Raw genomic sequence first — 18812 nt, 5'->3', positions numbered from 1 at the left:
GGAGTCAGTGTCCGTGTCTGTGTCTGTGTCGACCGACTGAGGTAAATGAGCGTTTTACAGCCCCTGACGGTGTTTGAGACGCCTGGACAGGTACTAATTTGTTTGCCGGCCGTCTCATGTCGTCAACCGACCTTGCAGCGTGTTGACATTATCACGTAATTCCTTAAATAAGCCATCCATTCCGGTGTCGACTCCCTAGAGAGTGACATCACCATTTCAGGCAATTGCTCCGCCTCCTCACCAACATCGTCCTCATACATGTCGACACACACGTACCGACACACAGCACACACACAGGGAATGCTCTGATAGAGGACAGGACCCCACTAGCCCTTTGGGGAGACAGAGGGAGAGTTTGCCAGCACACACCAAAAACGCTATAATTATACAGGGACAACCTTTATATAAGTGTTTTTCCCTTATAGCATTTTAATATATATACATATCGCCAAATAAGTGCCCCCCCTCTCTGTTTTAACCCTGTTTCTGTAGTGCAGTGCAGGGGAGAGCCTGGGAGCCTTCCCACCAGCATTTCTGTGAGGGAAAATGGCGCTGTGTGCTGAGGAGAATAGGCCCCGCCCCCTTTTCAGTGGGCTTCTTCTCCCGTTTTTCTGAGACCTGGCAGGGGTTAAATACATCCATATAGCCCCCAGGGGCTATATGTGATGTATTTTTAGCCAGAATAAGGTACTATCATTGCTGCCCAGGGCGCCCCCCCCCCAGCGCCCTGCACCCTCAGTGACCGCTGCTATGAAGTGTGCTGACAACAATGGCGCACAGCTGCAGTGCTGTGCGCTACCTTATGAAGACTGAAGAGTCTTCTGCCGCCGTTTCTGGACCTTCACTTTTCGGCATCTGCAAGGGGGGTCGGCGGCGCGGCTCCGGGACGAACCCCAGGGTGAGACCTGTGTTCCGACTCCCTCTGGAGCTAATGGTGTCCAGTAGCCTAAGAAGCCAATCCATCCTGCACGCAGGTGAGTTCACTTCTCTCCCCTAAGTCCCTCGTAGCAGTGAGCCTGTTGCCAGCAGGACTCACTGAAAATAAAAAAAACCTAACAAACTTTTACTCTAAGCAGCTCTTTAGGAGAGCCACCTAGATTGCACCCTTCTCGGCCGGGCACAAAAATCTAACTGAGGCTTGGAGGAGGGTCATAGGGGGAGGAGCCAGTGCACACCACCTGATCCTAAAGCTTTTACTTTTGTGCCCTGTCTCCTGCGGAGCCGCTAATCCCCATGGTCCTGACGGAGTCCCCAGCATCCACTTAGGACGTCAGAGAAATAAAAGGTACATAACACTGCAGATGTGATAGCCCAGTCCCTGATCAGGACCCTGCCAATTGCACTACTGCTGGAATTTATGGGCAGATAAACAAGTCAATGACACAAAGAAGGGACAAAGGAACGCGAGACAAGTATAACCATGCAGGTAGCATTGCGTACATGAAACGAGAAGCTCCCTAATCTGGAAACCGCAAATATGCTCACCTATCTCATTATGATTTAAGTCATAGAGACGCTCAAATGGAAAGTTTTTCTTTTCAATCTTCTTCACCACTTCCTCTGGGAGTTTCTTAAACTGGCGTAGCGGACACATTGACTGCCACCTGTGAACAGAGGACAGAGCTCAGAGGTCTGGATGGAAGACGGCACAGAAATAAAAGAACGTACTCTGCAGGACTTACATCCTCTTATCTATCATCTTGCAGAGGTTCAGAGTCTTGTCTGTGAGCTGTGCCCATCCACGGTTCAGAACAACTTCAAATATCGCCCGCATCAGGCGCCCCGCAGACTAAGAGATAAAAACACGTCACTGGATACAACTACATGTGTAACCTACAATTCATTTTAAACAGTCTCAGTCCATTGGTGAGTGCAGTAAACATGTGATTTTGAGTAAGGGGCATTACTCCCTATGGGTGGGGCATATTAAATCAACATTCCCAATGTTAACAATCGGATTGCATACCAACCCCATGGGTAAAGTGTCTACAGTAAAGATAGCAAACACAGGAGTGTACAACGATACTTGTACTTTATCATTCATTAACCCTTCCAGGAAACACTAGAATGCGTAAACTGTGAACACTATCTCCATATAGCTTATTAACACTAATTCCAAATGACATTTGTGCTAAGATTTCAAGATGCCTTAAGTGCAGCACAGACTGAAAGCACTACTCTGAACACTGTAAACGATATATGCCCGACTTACTGTACCTGCGTGACATACACCATGTCAGCCATCAAGGCAAACCCTTCCAATTTCAGCTGTGAGATGAATGCTTGGAGTAAGACATTGATCTGCGGTGAGGACAGAATGTAGTCATTACATATGGAGAAGGGTGAGCTCAGTGCTTTATACCAACAAATACTAATAAATGGAGGACTCACTTTAGCACTTGGCTCCTCTATACTCTCCTTCACAGGAATCGGTACTCTCTCCAGTAGCTTCTGCAGTTCCAGTTTCTCTTCCTGAGAAATCAATGGCGCTGTCCATTAGTGGTTACGTACAAACACAAAGGTTTTGAAACTCTACCTGCATAACTCCCTCCCACCCACAATACATACACCCTGATTAATATTTAGTGAGCAGCAGTTCTGCACAGAACGCTACTGCAGGAATACATATAATAAGATTTTACTCACCGGTAAATCTATTTCTCGTAGTCCGTAGTGGATGCTGGGACTCCGTAAGGACCATGGGGAATAGCGGCTCCGCAGGAGACTGGGCACAATTAAAGAAAGCTTTAGGACTACCTGGTGTGCACTGGCTCCTCCCACTATGACCCTCCTCCAGACCTCAGTTAGGATACTGTGCCCGGAAGAGCTGACACAATAAGGAAGGATTTTGAATCCCGGGTAAGACTCATACCAGCCACACCGTATAACTCGTGATACTATACCCAGTTAACAGTATGAAATATAACTGAGCCTCTCAACAGATGGCTCAACAATAACCCTTTAGTTAGGCAATAACTATAAACAAGTATTGCAGACAATCCGCACTTGGGATGGGCGCCCAGCATCCACTACGGACTACGAGAAATAGATTTACCGGTGAGTAAAATCTTATTTTCTCTGACGTCCTAAGTGGATGCTGGGACTCCGTAAGGACCATGGGGATTATACCAAAGCTCCCAAACGGGCGGGAGAGTGCGGAATACTCTGCAGCACCGAATGAGCAAACTCTAGGTCCTCCTCAGCCAAGGTATCAAACTTGTAGACTCTTGCAAAAATGTTTGAACCCGACCAAGTAACAGCTCGGCAAATTTGTAAAGCCGAGACCCCTCGGGCAGCCGCCCAAGAAGAGCCCACTTTCCTCCTGGAATGGGCTTGTACAGATTTAGGGTGCGGCAGTCCAGCCGCAGCATGTGCAAGTTGAATCGTGCTACAGATCCAGCGAGCAATAGTCTGCTTAGAAGCAGGAGCACCCAGCTTATTGGGTGCATACAGGATAAATAGCGAGTCAGTTTTCCTGACTCCAGCCGTCCAGGAAACATACTTTTCAGGGCCCTGACTACGTCCAGTAACTTGGGATCCTCCAAGTCCCAAGTAGCCGCAGGCACCACAATAGGTTGGTTCACATGAAAAACGGATACCACCTTAGGAAGGAATTGGGAACGAGTCCTCAATTCCGCCTCATCCATATAAAAAAATCAGATAAGGGCTTTTGCATGACAAAGCCGCCAATTCTGATACACGCCTGGCCGACGCCAAGGCCAACAGCATGACCACTTTCCACGTGAGGTATCGTAGCTCCACGGATTTAAGTGGCTCAACCCAATGCGACTTCAGGAAATCCAACACCACGTTGAGATCCCACGGTGCCTCTGGAGGCACAAACGGGGGCTGACTATGCAGCACTCCCTTAACAAAAGTCTGAACTTCAGGCAGTGAAGCCAGTTCTATTTTGGAAGAAAATCGATAGAGCCGAAATCTGGACCTTAATGGAACCCAATTTTAGGCCCATAGTCACCCTGACTGTAGGAAGTGCAGAAATCGACCTAGCTGAAATTCCTCCTTTGGGGCCTTCCTGGCCTCACAGCACGCAACATATTTCCGCCATATGCGGTGATAATGGTTTGCGTTCACTTCTTTCCTAGCTTTAATTAGCGTAGGGATAACTTCCTCCGGAATGCCCTTTTCCTTCAGGATCCGGCGTTCAACCGCCATGCTGTCAAACGCAGCCGCGGTACGTCTTGGAACAGACAGGCCCCCTGCTGCAGCAGGTCCTGTCTGAGCGGCAGAGGCCATGGGTCCTCTGAGATCATTTCTTGGAGTTCTGGGTACCAAGCTCTTCTTGGCCAATCCGGAACAATGAGTATAGTTCCTACTCCTCTCCTCATTATTCTCATTACCCTGGGCAAGAGAGGCAGAGAAGGGAACACATACACCGACTGGTACACCCACGGTGTTACCAGAGCGTCCACAGCTATAGCATGAGGGTCCCTTGACCTGGCGCAATATCTTTGTAGCTTTTTGTTGAGGCAGGACGCCATCATGTCCACCTGTGGCCTTTCCCAACGGTGTACAATCATTTGGAAGACTTCTGGATGAAGTCCCCACTCTCCCGGGTGGAGGTCGTGTCTGCTGAGAAAGTCTGCTTCCCAGTTGTCCACTCCGGGAATGAACACTGCTGACAGTGCTAACACATGATTTTCCGCCCATCGGAGAATCCTTGTGGCTTCTGCCATCGCCATCCTGCTTCTTGTGCCGCCCTGTCGGTTTACATGAGCGACCACCGTGATGTTGTCTGACTAGATCAGCACCGGCCGGTGTTGAAGCAGGGGTCTAGCCTGACTTAGGGCATTGTAAATGGCCCTTAGTTCCAGAATATTTATGTGTAGGGAAGTCTCCTGACTTTTCCATAGTCCTTGGAAGTTTCTTCCCTGTGTGACTGCCCCCCAGCCTCGAAGGCTGGCATCCGTGATCACCAGGACCCAGTCCTGTATGCCGAATCTGCGGCCCCCTAGAAGATGAGCACTCTGCAGCCACCGCAACAGCGACACCCTGGCCCTTGTAGACAGGGTTATCCGCCGATGCATCTGAAGATGCGACCCGGACCACTTGTCCAACAGATCCCACTGGAAGATCCTTGCATGGGACCTGGCGAATGGAATTTCTTCGTAAGAAGCTACCATCTTTCCCAGGGCTCGCGTGCATTGATGCACCGACACCTGTATTTGTATTAGGAGGTCTCTGTCTAGAGACGACAACTCCTAGGACTTCTCCTCCGGGAGAAACCTTTTTTTTTCTGTGTCCAGAACCATACCCAGGAACAGTAGACACGTCGTAGGAACCAGCTGCGACTTTGGAATATTCAGAATCCAGCCGTGCTGTTGTAGCACTTCCCGAGATAGTGCTACTCCGACGAACAACTGCTCCCTGGACCTCGCCTTTATAAGGAGATCGTCCAAGCACGGGATAATTATTTCGTCCATTACCTTGGTAAATACCCTCGGTGCCGGGGACAGACCAACGGCAGCGTCTGGAATTGGTAATGACCATCCTGTACCACAATTTTGAGGTACGCCTGGTGAAGAGGGTAAATAGGGACATGTAGGTAAGCATCCTTGATGTCCAGTGATACCATGAAATTCTCCAGGCTTGCAATAATCGCCCTGAGCGATTCCATTTTGAACTTGAAGCTTCGTATATAAGTGTTCAAGGATTTCAATTTTAGAATGGGTCTCACCGAACCGTCTGGTTTCGGCACCACAACATTTTGGAACAGTAACCCCGGCCTTGTTGAAGGAGGGGTACCTTGATTTCACCTGCTGGAAGTACAGCTTGTGAATTGCCGCCAGTACTACCTCCCTTTCACCGAGGGCAGCAGGCAAGGCTGATGTGAGGTAACGGCGAGGGGGAGTCGCCTCCAACTCCAGCCTGTATCCCTGTGATACTACTTGCAGAACCTAGGGATCCACCTGTGGGCAAGCCCACTGGTCCCTGAAGTTCCCGAGACGCGCCCCCACCGCACCTGTCTCCACCTGTGGAGCCCCAGCGTCATGCGGTGGACTCAGAGGAAGCGCAGGAAGATTTTTGATCCTGGGAACTGGCTGTCTGGTGCAGCTTTTTCCTTCTTCCCTTGTCTCTGTGCAGAAAGGAAGCGCCTTTGACCCGCTTGCTTTTCTGAAGCCGAAAGGACTGTACCTGAAAATACGGTGCTTTCTTAGGCTGTGAGGAAACCTGAGGTAAAAAATTTTCTTCCCAGCTGTTGCTGTGGATACGAGGTCCCAGAGACCATCCCCAATTTCTCACCCTTATAAGGCAGAATCTCCATGTGCCTTTTAAAGGCAGCATCACCTGTCCACTGCCGGGTCTCTAATACCCTCCTGGCAGAATGGACATTGCATTAATTCTGGATGCCAGCCGGCAAATATCCCTCTGTGCATCCTTCCTATATAAGACGACGTCTTTAATATGCACTATGTTAGCAAAATATTATCCCTGTCTAGGGTATTAATATTATCTGACAGGGTATCAGACCACGCTCCAGCAGCACTATTTATGCTGAGGCAAATGCAGGTCTCAGTATAGTACCAGAGTGTGTATATACAGACTTCAGGATAGTCTCCTGCTTTTTATCAGCAGGCTCCTTCAAAGTGGCCGTATCCCAAGACGGCAGTGCCACCTTTTTTGACAAACGTGTGAGCGCCTTATCCACCCTAGGGGATATCTCCCAACGTGACCTATCCTCTGGCGGGAAAGGGTACGCCAGCAGTAACTCCTTAGAAATTACCATTTTCTTATCGGGGGAACCCACGCTCTTTACACACTTCATTCACTCATCTGATGGGGGAACAAAACACTGGCTGCTTTTTCTCCCCAAACATAAAACCCCTTTCTCTATCGTCCTAGTGGATGCTGGGGTTCCTGAAAGGACCATGGGGAATAGCGGCTCCGCAGGAGACAGGGCACAAAAAGTAAAGCTTTTCCGATCAGGTGGTGTGCACTGGCTCCTCCCCCTATGACCCTCCTCCAGACTCCAGTTAGATTTTTGTGCCCGGCCGAGAAGGGTGCAATCTAGGTGGCTCTCCTAAAGAGCTGCTTAGAGAAAGTTTAGCTAGGTTTTTTATGTTACAGTGATTCCTGCTGGCAACAGGATCACTGCAGCGAGGGACTGAGGGGAGAAGGAGTCAACTCACCTGCGTGCAGGATGGATTGGCTTCTTGGCTACTGGACATCAAGCTCCAGAGGGACGATCACAGGTACAGCCTGGATGGTCACCGGAGCCGCGCCGCCGGCCCCCTTGCAGATGCTGAAGACAGAAGAGGTCCAGAATCGGCGGCTGAAGACTCCTGCAGTCTTCTAAAGGTAGCGCACAGCACTGCAGCTGTGCGCCATTTTCCTCTCAGCACACTTCACACGGCAGTCACTGAGGGTGCAGGGCGCTGGGAGGGGGGCGCCCTGGGAGGCAAAATGAGTACCTATAAAGGCTAAAAATACCTCACATATAGCCCTAGAGGCTATATGGAGATATTTAACCCCTGCCTGATTTCTCAAAATAGCGGGAGACGAGCCCGCCGGAAAAGGGGCGGGGCCTATCTCCTCAGCACACGGCGCCATTTCCTCTCACAGCTCCGCTGGTCAGGACGGCTCCCAGGTCTCTCCCCTGCACTGCACTACAGAAACAGGGTAAAACAGAGAGGGGGGGCAAATTTATGGCGATATTTTTATATAACAAAGCAGCTATAGGGGAGCACTTATTATAAGGCTATCCCTGATATATATATAGCGCTTTTGGTGTGTGCTGGCAAACTCTCCCTCTGTCTCCCCAAAGGGCTAGTGGGTCCTGTCTTCATTAGGAGCATTCCCTGTGTGTCTGCTGTGTGTCGGTACGTGTGTGTCGACATGTATGAGGACGATATTGGTGTGGAGGCGGAGCAATTGCCAAATATGGGGATGTCACCTCCTAGGGGGTCGACACCAGAATGGATGCCTTTATTTATGGAACTACGGGATAGTGTCAACACGCTAAAGCAGTCGTTTGACGACATGAGACGGCCGGACAATCAATTAGTGCCTGTCCAGGCGACTCAAACACCGTCAGGGGCTGTGAAACGCCCTTTGCCTCAGTCGGTCGACACAGACCCAGACACAGGCGATGACTCCAGTGGTGACGGTGACGAATCAACCGTATTTTCCAGTAGGGCCACACGTTATATGATTTTGGCAATGAAGGAGGCGTTACATTTAGCTGATACTACAGGTACCACTAAACAGGGTATTATGTGGGGTATGAAAAAACTACCTATAGTTTTTCCTGAATCAGAAGAACTAAATGACGTGTGTAATGAAGCGTGGGTTGCCCCTGATAAAAAGCTGATAATTTCAAAGAAATTATTGGCATTATACCCTTTCCCGCCAGAGGTTAGGGAGCGCTGGGAAACACCTCCTAGGGTGGACAAGGCGCTAACACGCTTATCTAAACAAGTGGCGTTACCCTCTCCTGAGACGGCCGCACTTAAAGATCCATCAGATAGGAGGATGGAAAATATCCAAAAAAGTATATACACACATGCAGGTGTTATACTACGACCAGCTGTAGCAACTGCCTGGATGGGCAGTGCGGGGGTAGTTTGGTCAGAATCCCTGATTGAAAATATTGATACCCTGGACAGGGACAATATTCTACTGTCGTTAGAACAAATAAAGGATGCATTTCTTTATATGCGTGATGCACAGAGGGATATATGCACACTGGCATCACGGGTAAGTGCTATGTCCATTTCGGCCAGAAGAGCTTTATGGACGCGACAGTGGACAGGCGATGCGGATTCAAAACGGCATATGGAAGTTTTGCCGTATAAGGGGGAGGAGTTATTTGGAGTCGGTCTATCAGATTTGGTGGCCACGGCTACAGCCGGGAAATCCACCTTTCTACCTCAAGTCACTCCCCAACAGAAAAAGGCACCGACTTTTCAACCGCAGCCCTTTCGTTCCTTTAAAAATAAGAGAGCAAAGGGCTATTCATATTTGCCACGAGGCAAAGGTCGAGGGAAGAGACAGCAACACGCAGCTCCTTCCCAGGATCAGAAGCCCTCCCCGGCTTCTACAAAAGCCTCAGCATGACGCTGGGGCTTCTCAAGCGGACTCGGGGACGGTGGGCGGTCGTCTCAAAAATTACAGCGCGCAGTGGGCTCACTCGCAAGTAGATCCCTGGATCCTGCAGATAATATCTCAGGGATACAGGTTGGAATTAGAGACAGATCCACCTCGCCGTTTCCTGAGGTCTGCTTTACCAACGTCCCCCTCCGAAAGGGAGACGGTGTTGGAAGCCATTCACAAGCTGTACTCTCAGCAGGTGATAGTCAAGGTACCTCTTCTGCAACAAGGGAAGGGGTATTATTCCACTCTTTTTGTGGTACCGAAGCCGGATGGCTCGGTAAGGCCTATTCTAAATCTGAAGTCCTTGAACCTGTACATAAAGAAGTTCAAGTTCAAAATGGAGTCACTCAGAGCAGTGATAGCGAACCTGGAAGAGGGGAACTTTATGGTATCCTTGGACATCAAGGATGCGTATCTCCACGTTCCAATTTACCCCTCACACCAGGGGTACCTCAGGTTCGTTGTACAAAACTGTCACTATCAGTTTCAGACGCTGCCGTTCGGATTGTCCACGGCACCTCGGATCTTTACAAAGGTAATGGCCGAGATGATGATTCTTCTTCGAAGAAAAGGCGTATTAATTATCCCATACTTGGACGATCTCCTAATAAGGGCGAGGTCCAGAGAACAGCTAGAGATGGGATTAGCACTGTCTCAATAAGTGCTAAAACAGCACGGGTGGATTCTGAATATTCCAAAATCCCAGTTAATGCCGACAACTCGTCTGCTGTTCCTAGGGATGATTCTGGACACGGTTCAGAAAAAGGTTTTTCTCCCGGAGGAAAAAGCCAAGGAGTTATCCGAGCTTGTCAGGAACCTCCTAAAACCAGGAAAGGTGTCTGTACATCAATGCACAAGAGTCCTGGGAAAAATGGTGGCTTCTTACGAAGCGATTCCATTCGGCAGATTCCACGCAAGAATTTTCCAAAGGGATCTGTTGGACAAATGGTCAGGGTCGCATCTTCAGATGCACCTACGGATAACCCTGTCTCCAAGGACAAGGGTGTCTCTTCTGTGGTGGTTGCAGAGTGCTCATCTATTGGAGGGCCGCAGATTCGGCATACAGGATTGGATCCTGGTGACCACGGACGCCAGCCTGAGAGGCTGGGGAGCAGTCACACAAGGAAGAAACTTCCAGGGAGTATGGACGAGCCTGGAAACGTCTCTTCACATAAACATTCTGGAACTAAGAGCAATATACAATGCTCTAAACCAGGCAGAACCTCTGCTTCAGGGAAAACCGGTATTGATCCAGTCGGACAACATCACGGCAGTCGCCCATGTGAACAGACAGGGCGGCACAAGAAGCAGGAGGGCAATGGCAGAAGCTGCAAGGATTCTTCGCTGGGCAGAGAATCATGTGATAGCACTGTCAGCAGTGTTCATCCCGGGAGTGGACAACTGGGAAGCAGACTTCCTCAGCAGACACGATCTTCACCCGGGAGAGTGGGGACTTCATCCAGAAGTCTTCCACATGCTGGTAACCCGTTGGGAAAGACCAATGGTGGACATGATGGCGTCTCGCCTCAACAAAAAACTGGACAGGTATTGCGCCAGGTCAAGAGATCCGCAGGCAATAGCTGTGGACGCGCTGGTAACGCCTTGGGTGTACCAGTCGGTGTATGTGTTTCCTCCTCTGCCTCTCATACCAAAAGTATTGAGAATTATACGGCAAAGAGGCGTAAGAACGATACTAGTGGTTCCGGATTGGCCAAGGAGGACTTGGTACCCGGAACTTCAAGAGATGATCACGGAAGATCCGTGGCCTCTACCTCTAAGGAGGGACTTGCTTCAGCAGGGTCCCTGTCTGTTTCAAGACTTACCGCGGCTGCGTTTGACGGCATGGCGGTTGAACGCCGGATCCTAAAGGAAAGAGGCATGCCGGAAGAAGTCATTCCTACTTTGATTAAAGCAAGGAAGGAAGTAACCGTGCAACATTATCACCGAATTTGGCGAAAATATGTTGCGTGGTGCGAAGATCGGAGTGCTCCGACGGAGGAATTTCAACTGGGTCGATTCCTACATTTCCTGCAATCAGGATTGTCAATGGGTCTCAAATTGGGATCTATTAAGGTTCAAATTTCGGCCCTGTCGATTTTCTTTCAAAAAGAATTGGCTTCAGTCCCTGAAGTCCAGACCTTTGTTAAGGGAGTGCTGCATATACAGCCTCCTGTGGTGCCTCCAGTGGCACCGTGGGATCTAAATGTGGTTTTGGACTTCCTAAAATCTCATTGGTTTGAACCACTAAAAAAGGTGGATTTGAAATATCTCACATGGAAAGTGACCATGCTTCTAGCCCTGGCTTCTGCCAGGAGAGTGTCAAAATTGGCAGCTTTATCTTACAAAAGCCCATATCTGATTTTCCATTCGGACAGGGCAGAACTGCGAACTCGTCCGCATTTTCTCCCTAAGGTGGTGTCAGCATTTCATCTGAACCAGCCTATTGTAGTGCCTGCGGCTACAAGTGACTTGGAGGACTCCAAGTTACTGGACGTTGTCAGAGCATTAAAAATATATATTGCAAGGACAGCTGGAGTCAGAAAATCTGACTCGTTGTTTATATTGTATGCACCCAACAAGATGGGTGCTCCTGCGTCTAAGCAGACGATTGCTCGTTGGATCTGTAGCACAATCCAACTTGCACATTCTGTGGCAGGCTTGCCACAGCCTAAATCTGTAAAGGCCCACTCCACAAGGAAGGTGGGCTCATCTTGGGCGGCTGCCCGAGGGGTCTCGGCATTACAACTTTGCCGAGCAGCTACGTGGTCAGGGGAGAACACGTTTGTAAAATTTTACAAATTTGATACTCTGGCTAAGGAGGACCTGGAGTTCTCTCATTCGGTGCTGCAGAGTCATCCGCACTCTCCCGCCCGTTTGGGAGCTTTGGTATAATCCCCATGGTCCTTTCAGGAACCCCAGCATCCACTAGGACGATAGAGAAAATAAGATTTTACTTACCGATAAATCTATTTCTCGGAGTCCGTAGTGGATGCTGGGCGCCCATCCCAAGTGCGGATTATCTGCATAAGTTGTACATAGTTATTGTTAACTAATTCGGGTTATTGTTAAAGGAAGCCATCTTTCAGAGGCTCCGCTGTTATCATACTGTTAACTGGGTTTAGATCACAAGTTGTACGGTGTGATTGGTGTGGCTGGTATGAGTCTTACCCGGGATTCAAAATCCTCCCTTATTGTGTACGCTCGTCCGGGCACAGTACCTAACTGGAGTCTGGAGGAGGGTCATAGGGGGAGGAGCCAGTGCACACCACCTGATCGGAAAAGCTTTACTTTTTGTGCCCTGTCTCCTGCGGAGCCGCTATTCCCCATGGTCCTTTCAGGAACCCCAGCATCCACTACGGACTCCGAGAAATAGATTTATCGGTAAGTAAAATCTTATTTTTATGTGGTACTTGGGTTCATGTCAGAAATGTGTAACACATTTTTCATTGCCGAGATCATGCAACGGATGTTCCTAGTGGATTGTGTATATGTCTCAACCTCGTCGACACTGGAGTCAGACTCCGTGTCGACATCTGTGTCTGCCATCTGAGGTAACGGGCGTTTTTTGAGCCCCTGATGGCCTTTGAGACGCCTGGGCAGGCGTGGGCTGAGAAGCCGGCTGTCCCACAGCTGTTACGTCATCCAGCCTTTTATGTAAGGAGTCGACATTGTCGGTTAATACCTTCCACCTATCCATCCACTCTGGTGTCGGCCCCACAGGGGGCGACATCCCATTTATCGGCCTCTGCTCCGCCTCCACGTAACCTTCCTCATCCAACATGTCGACACAGCCGTACCGACACACCGCACACACACAGGGAATGCTCTGACTGAGGACAGGACCCCACAAAGTCCTTTGGGGAGACAGAGAGAGAGTATGCCAGCACACACCAGAGCGCTATATAATGCAGGGATTAAAACTATAACTGAGTGATTTTTCCCCCAATAGCTGCTTGTATACACATATTGCGCCTAAATTTAGTGCCCCCCCTCTCTTTTTAACCCTTTGAGCCTGAAAACTACAGGGGAGAGCCTGGGGAGCTGTCTTCCAGCTGCACTGTGAAGAAAAAATGGCGCCAGTGTGCTGAGGGAGATAGCCCCGCCCCTTTTTCGGCGGACTTTTCTCCCGCTTTTTTCATGGATTCTGGCAGGGGTAATTTATCACATATATAGCCCTGGGACTATATATTGTGATGATTTGCCAGCCAAGGTGTATTATATTGCCCTCAGGGCGCCCCCCCCCCAGCGCCCTGCACCCATCAGTGACCGGAGTGCATGAGGAGCAATGGCGCACAGCTGCAGTGCTGTGCGCTACCTTGTTGAAGACAGAAGTCTTCTGCCGCCGATTTTCTGGAACACTTCTTGCTTCTGGCTCTGTAAGGGGGCCGGCGGCGCGGCTCCGGGACCGAACATCGAGGTCGGGTCCTGTGGTCGATCCCTCTGGAGCTAATGGTGTCCAGTAGCCTAAGAAGCCCAAGCTACCACCAGTTAGGTAGGTTCGCGTCTTCTCCCCTTAGTCCCTCGCTGCAGTGAGTCTGTTGCCAGCAGATCTCACTGTAAAATAAAAAACCTAAAATATACTTTCTTTCTAGGAGCTCAGGAGAGCCCCTAGTGTGCATCCAGTTCAGCCGGGCACAAGATTCTAACGGAGGTCTGGAGGAGGGTCATAGTGGGAGGAGCCAGTGCACACCAGGTAGTCCTAAAGCTTTCTTTAGTTGTGCCCAGTCTCCTGCGGAGCCGCTGTTCCCCATGATCCTTACGGAGTCCCAGCATCCACTTAGGACGTCAGAGAAAATATATATATATATATATATACACACACACACACACACACACACACACAAAGACCATATAATGTAGGACTTGTCATTCATATTCCATCACTGTACATCATCCCTCTCCCAGCACCCACCTCTCGGACTGTGATGTTCTTGAACTCTGAAGACAAGGAGAACACCCGGAACATTTCTATTTCACTGAGCGTTGGCTTTAGAAGTTGGTTGTAGGTCTGTACAGAGTCATTGGTGATATAATAGTGGCTGGCAATACGACCCAATTCAGTCACCTAGAAAGAAATACACATTTAGTGAGAAAGTGTCACATTGTACCACAAGTTCTCTTAGAACTCTTGAGGAGTATAAATGTTACCTGGAAATTACCAGTCTTCTTATCATATTTCACCAAATTGTTCTTGTCCAACATAAGAGCTGCTGTGTGGATCAAATCCAGACGTCTCTGCTCCAGCAAAGGGTCAGATTTGAGGTCATCGTGAGAAATTCCATAGAGGTTGGGTGAGCGCAGCATACGTATATATAGGTATGTGTAGCCCAGCCAGTTCACAGCATCCTACAAAAGAATGATCAAGTTAAGCGTGTCTGAAACATTTCTTATTCAACGTCCACCTCTCATATATGTTAAACATGCCTTTCTTAAGGTCTCGTCTCATTCACTAGTCAAGTATATGCAAAGGGACAAATGCAACAGCTATATGGAATCACCCTCCTCATACCACTCTGTCCCCCATTTTACACATGCCACAAGCCCTTGTGTACAAAGTCAGCATCTAGATACCTTTGCAGTCTGCACATTTCCCAGAACCACCTCTGCATTCAGCATGTCTGGAAGCTTAGCCACCATCTGACTCTCAATGGGCAGCTGCTGGTTGAGCAGGGAGAGATAATACTGAAGTTCACCATGTGATGTGATGAGTATGCCTTCACCTTTTGTGTCATACTGAGGACGCCCGGCTCTACCCAGCATCTAATGAATAGAACAAGAGAAACCAATTAATAGACTGCACACACCATAAACCTAGGACGAAGGATTACTCAATCTCAACAAACTTTAAACAATATTTAGAACAACCCATTCAGCATATCAGAGAAGCCTTTGAGGGATATTACATATGGGACTGGAATCAGGGTCATCTTAAATATTTCAATGTGCAAAAAGTTTTACTGCTTCAGTTTTTCTAAAAAAGGTAATTTAGAGGTGAATTCTCATTCTTTGGTTTCCGGATTTTCAGAACGTAACATTCTGCCTCAATAAGGCTGGCTTGGCCGATAAAAAAAGTTAAGGAGATTTTTTTAGAACGTGCACAGAAGTTATCTTCAGCCACATCTTTGTCACCTATAGTCTAACTATCCTGCTCGACCATAGATAAGTCAACCACCAACTCATCACAGAGGACTACTCCAGGGGGCCATCAGTAAGTCTGTGTCTGACTTAAACAAGTATCTGAACCATGCAGGTTGTGGACAGAGAGTAGATCCAATCTAATATACAAACAGCCTATGTCGACGCTCAACAATTCTACTAACCTGCAGGATATCCAGGGCTCCCAACTCTGTCCATCTGCCCTTTTCTGGGCTGTAAACCTGAGTTCCTTTGATGATAACTGTATGAGCTGGGAGATTCACACCCCAGGCCAATGTAGCTGTGGAGACCAGAACCTGCAGAACACAACACACGTGTTAGTCTCTACAACACAGCCTAAGTGATTATGTTAATACACTACCATGCTTTCCGCAAACCTGTGATTCCAACTCACAAAGAGTTCAGAGCAAACAATAAAGCCACTGAAGGGCAAAAACAAAAACTCATTCCCCTCTTCCACTACTGTGCAGCATTAGAGCTAGGGAGTCATGTTGCCATTTACCTGAATGTGTTTGTCAGCAAAGAGATCCTCCACCAGAGTTCTGTCCACACGACTCATGCCTGCATGATGAATGGCAAATCCATATGGCAGAAGGTCTTTTAGTTCCAGGTTCTAGAGCGCAAATCGGCTGTTAAACAATATCCATTACAGCAGACACACAAAAAAAAAAAAAGGAAAGAGTCCGAAACGGGTAACTTACCTTGCACTGCTCAGCCTCTGTACGCAGCACCTCAGTAGAGGCAGATCCCTCTCGCAGGAATAGACCCAATGTGTCCTTTTCCAGGCACATGTCTCTGATGGCACGGGAAGTTTTGCCAGTTTCTTTCCTGGAATGCACAAAAACCAGCACCTGGGAAGAGAATGAGCACAGATCAGATTATCAGATAGGGGATGAGCCACTTTGTACAAAGGAATTTGAAATAAGAAAGTTAAACCCCCCAGTATTATATATTTGCAGTCATTTTTCAAGTTGTCACGAGTTCTGAGAAGTACTATGGGTGAAATTCTTATTACGCATACAAACCTGGTTTTTCCCAGCATGCTCCATAATCTTCTCATACACAATCTCGTTCATGATCTGGAAACGTTTTATTGCCTTCTTCTCTGTGATCCCAACATATGTCTGCTCCAGTGGGACCGGTCGGAAACTATAAAGAAACCAGATCAAGCATTTTTTAAACCAAGAAAGGTTTTAGCATTGCCTTTTAAGTGTCCACTGCGACCTCAACACAACCCCATGTTAGCAGTGTCATCCAGATTGGATGAAGCAGATAGGAGGAACTGAGGTAGCAGGTAGAAATCTCTGTTAAAGACCAACACGCAATATAGTAAGATAAACAACGTGACTTTGCAAGCAAATACCTGTTATCAAAATAGAAAAGTCCTTTGGCAGGGTCCACGCGAAGGAAGGTGGCTACATCCTCATAATTGGGCAAAGTGGCACTGAGACCCACCAGCCTCACATCTTCTTGAGTCATTTCAATGTTCCGGATAGCTCTAGCAACTAAAGACTCCAATACGGGACCTCGGTCATCATGGAGAAGGTGGACTTCATCCTGAAAGAAACCATATTAAAAGGTCAAATGTACGGTAAGACCTTAATGATCAGGACACTGAAGTCTATCACAATTACAAAGCTCCAAGTGATGTAGGGAAGCTTCTCTGTTTTCAGGAACCCACCAGAATTATTAGACGAACAAGCTGAGTGTAAGTTCTCTCTCCTCCTTTACGAGTGATGATGTCCCACTTCTCTGGTGTACAGACAATAATTTGGGTGGCATTTATCTCCTCCTTGCATAGCTGGTGATCGCCAGTCAGCTCCGCTACATTGATGCCATATGTAGACAAACGCTGGGGGCACAAATTCAGTGTGAGGGACAAAAGTACAGACACGTGGCAATGGGGTTTGAGGTAAACAATGAAACACAATGGGGGTGATTCAGACCTGATCGTAGAGGTGCTAAATTTAGCACCTCTACGATCAGCTTCCCTGACATGAGGGGGGACGCCTAGCACAGGGCTAGTCCATCCCGCATGTCAGGCCCTGCCATCAGCGGTGATGCTTTTGTACTGATAAAGCAGCTCTCCACCAGCGCAGCTCCTGCGCGCTGGCAGCGAGCTACTCGTCGCTGCTCGGGTCGCGCCCCCCCCTACGGTCAGGGCACGCCTGCGTTGCCAGGACCGCACCCCCTAAACACCCAGCGACCGCCTCTGTCTGTCAATCAGGTGGAAGGGATCGCAGGGCTAAAGACAGCCATCGGCTCTCTGGCATGCGCCGGCGCGTGTGTCCAGACCTGATCGCTGCTGTGTGAACACGCACAGCAGCGATCAGGTCTGAATTAGTCCCAATGATCTTTACCTTGCTGAAACTCCCCACCATTTCCTGTACCAGGGATCGCATGGGTGCAATGTAAATGATTTTGAAGTTGTCCACATTGATGGTGCCATCCACGTTGATGTGTTTCCCAATTTCACGCAACATGCACATGAGAGCTACATTGGTCTTGCCAGCACCCTAAACAAAACAAATGGTGATCAGACAAGTTTTCATTACAATTGTGTGTACAGTCAGATCTGTCTGTAAGCAGTGGTCATTACCCTACGCATGTGTGACACACACTGCTTCACATACATGTACAGGTGTGCCACTTTACAGTTAAGGGACACGCATAGTACTATTAGGATTGTGCTCTGCATAGACTACTTACAGTAGGGGCACAGAGAAGCAGATTCTCATCAGAGTCTAGTGCAGCTTTATAGAGTTTACTCTGTATCCTGTTCAAAGTTTTAAACCCATCAAATCCAGCCTGGGCATATTTTGGAAGTTTCTCCACTGGCACGAGTTGCTGGAGAGAGAAGAAAAAACAGAAGGTCGTTTTCTACTCTGGCAACCAAACAATAAGGATAGCAGTCAATATCCGCTTCACTCACCTCGTCTGCACCAAAAGGTTTTGGCTTTAGTGCAGGTACGTGAACCTCCTCATAGCCTTTCCTCTGGCGCCTGAATGATCCATCCGGCAGCTGGCATCGTTTGTTGGCCATGAAGTGACTACCTTGCGCAAAGACCAAGTCTTCCAAATCCAAGACTTGGCGGGGAGTGAAAGACTACAAAAGATGGCAGAATTAGCATAAGCTGCATAACCAAGTCCACCAAGCTGGTTAGTTCCTAACGCTAACAACTGCCTGGTACAAAGACACTCCAAGAACTTACCTCCCCTCCCTGCTCCATCTCCATACTTTCCAAGTCTGTGTCCACACGGGACTGTCTAACCCGCTCTCTACGCGTGCGCTCCTCCTAGGAGAATCATCATACCATGAGAAACAGAGTCATAAACCCCACTTCACATTCCACACCAAAGGACCCTTGTCACTTACCCGAATCAGATCCTCCTTTTCGGTTTCCTGCAGCTGGTACAGATACTTGGACAGCTCAGAGTCTGCCTCCATTTTACCCATAATTCTCTCTTTTTCTGACTCGCTCTGAGAACGGGCCAAGAGGGTACAGTACAGAACTGCGAGTAACAGGAAACATAATAACATTACT

General features: G+C 48.5%; 1 protein-coding gene across 1 annotated transcript in view; it reads right to left on the bottom strand.

Annotated features, from left to right (window-relative positions):
* The window catches only part of SNRNP200 (small nuclear ribonucleoprotein U5 subunit 200), a 122674-nt gene that overhangs the window by 79449 nt on the left and 24413 nt on the right, over positions 1-18812 (bottom strand). The window contains exons 9-26 of the mRNA XM_063932018.1: positions 18644-18780; positions 18480-18563; positions 18200-18373; positions 17977-18114; positions 17628-17783; positions 16949-17119; positions 16631-16824; positions 16293-16416; positions 15969-16118; positions 15770-15880; positions 15432-15563; positions 14683-14871; positions 14260-14457; positions 14024-14176; positions 2392-2472; positions 2218-2301; positions 1683-1789; positions 1486-1604 (exon numbers count right to left, since the gene is read on the bottom strand). Of these exons, the coding sequence (XP_063788088.1) occupies positions 1486-1604; positions 1683-1789; positions 2218-2301; positions 2392-2472; positions 14024-14176; positions 14260-14457; positions 14683-14871; positions 15432-15563; positions 15770-15880; positions 15969-16118; positions 16293-16416; positions 16631-16824; positions 16949-17119; positions 17628-17783; positions 17977-18114; positions 18200-18373; positions 18480-18563; positions 18644-18780 (2502 nt within the window). The remainder of the gene's footprint in view (positions 1-1485; positions 1605-1682; positions 1790-2217; positions 2302-2391; positions 2473-14023; positions 14177-14259; positions 14458-14682; positions 14872-15431; positions 15564-15769; positions 15881-15968; positions 16119-16292; positions 16417-16630; positions 16825-16948; positions 17120-17627; positions 17784-17976; positions 18115-18199; positions 18374-18479; positions 18564-18643; positions 18781-18812) is intronic.

Source organism: Pseudophryne corroboree, chromosome 6 (genome assembly GCF_028390025.1).
Source record: "Pseudophryne corroboree isolate aPseCor3 chromosome 6, aPseCor3.hap2, whole genome shotgun sequence".
NCBI lineage: Eukaryota > Metazoa > Chordata > Amphibia > Anura > Myobatrachidae > Pseudophryne > Pseudophryne corroboree.
This window is presented reverse-complemented; position numbering and strand designations above follow the sequence as displayed.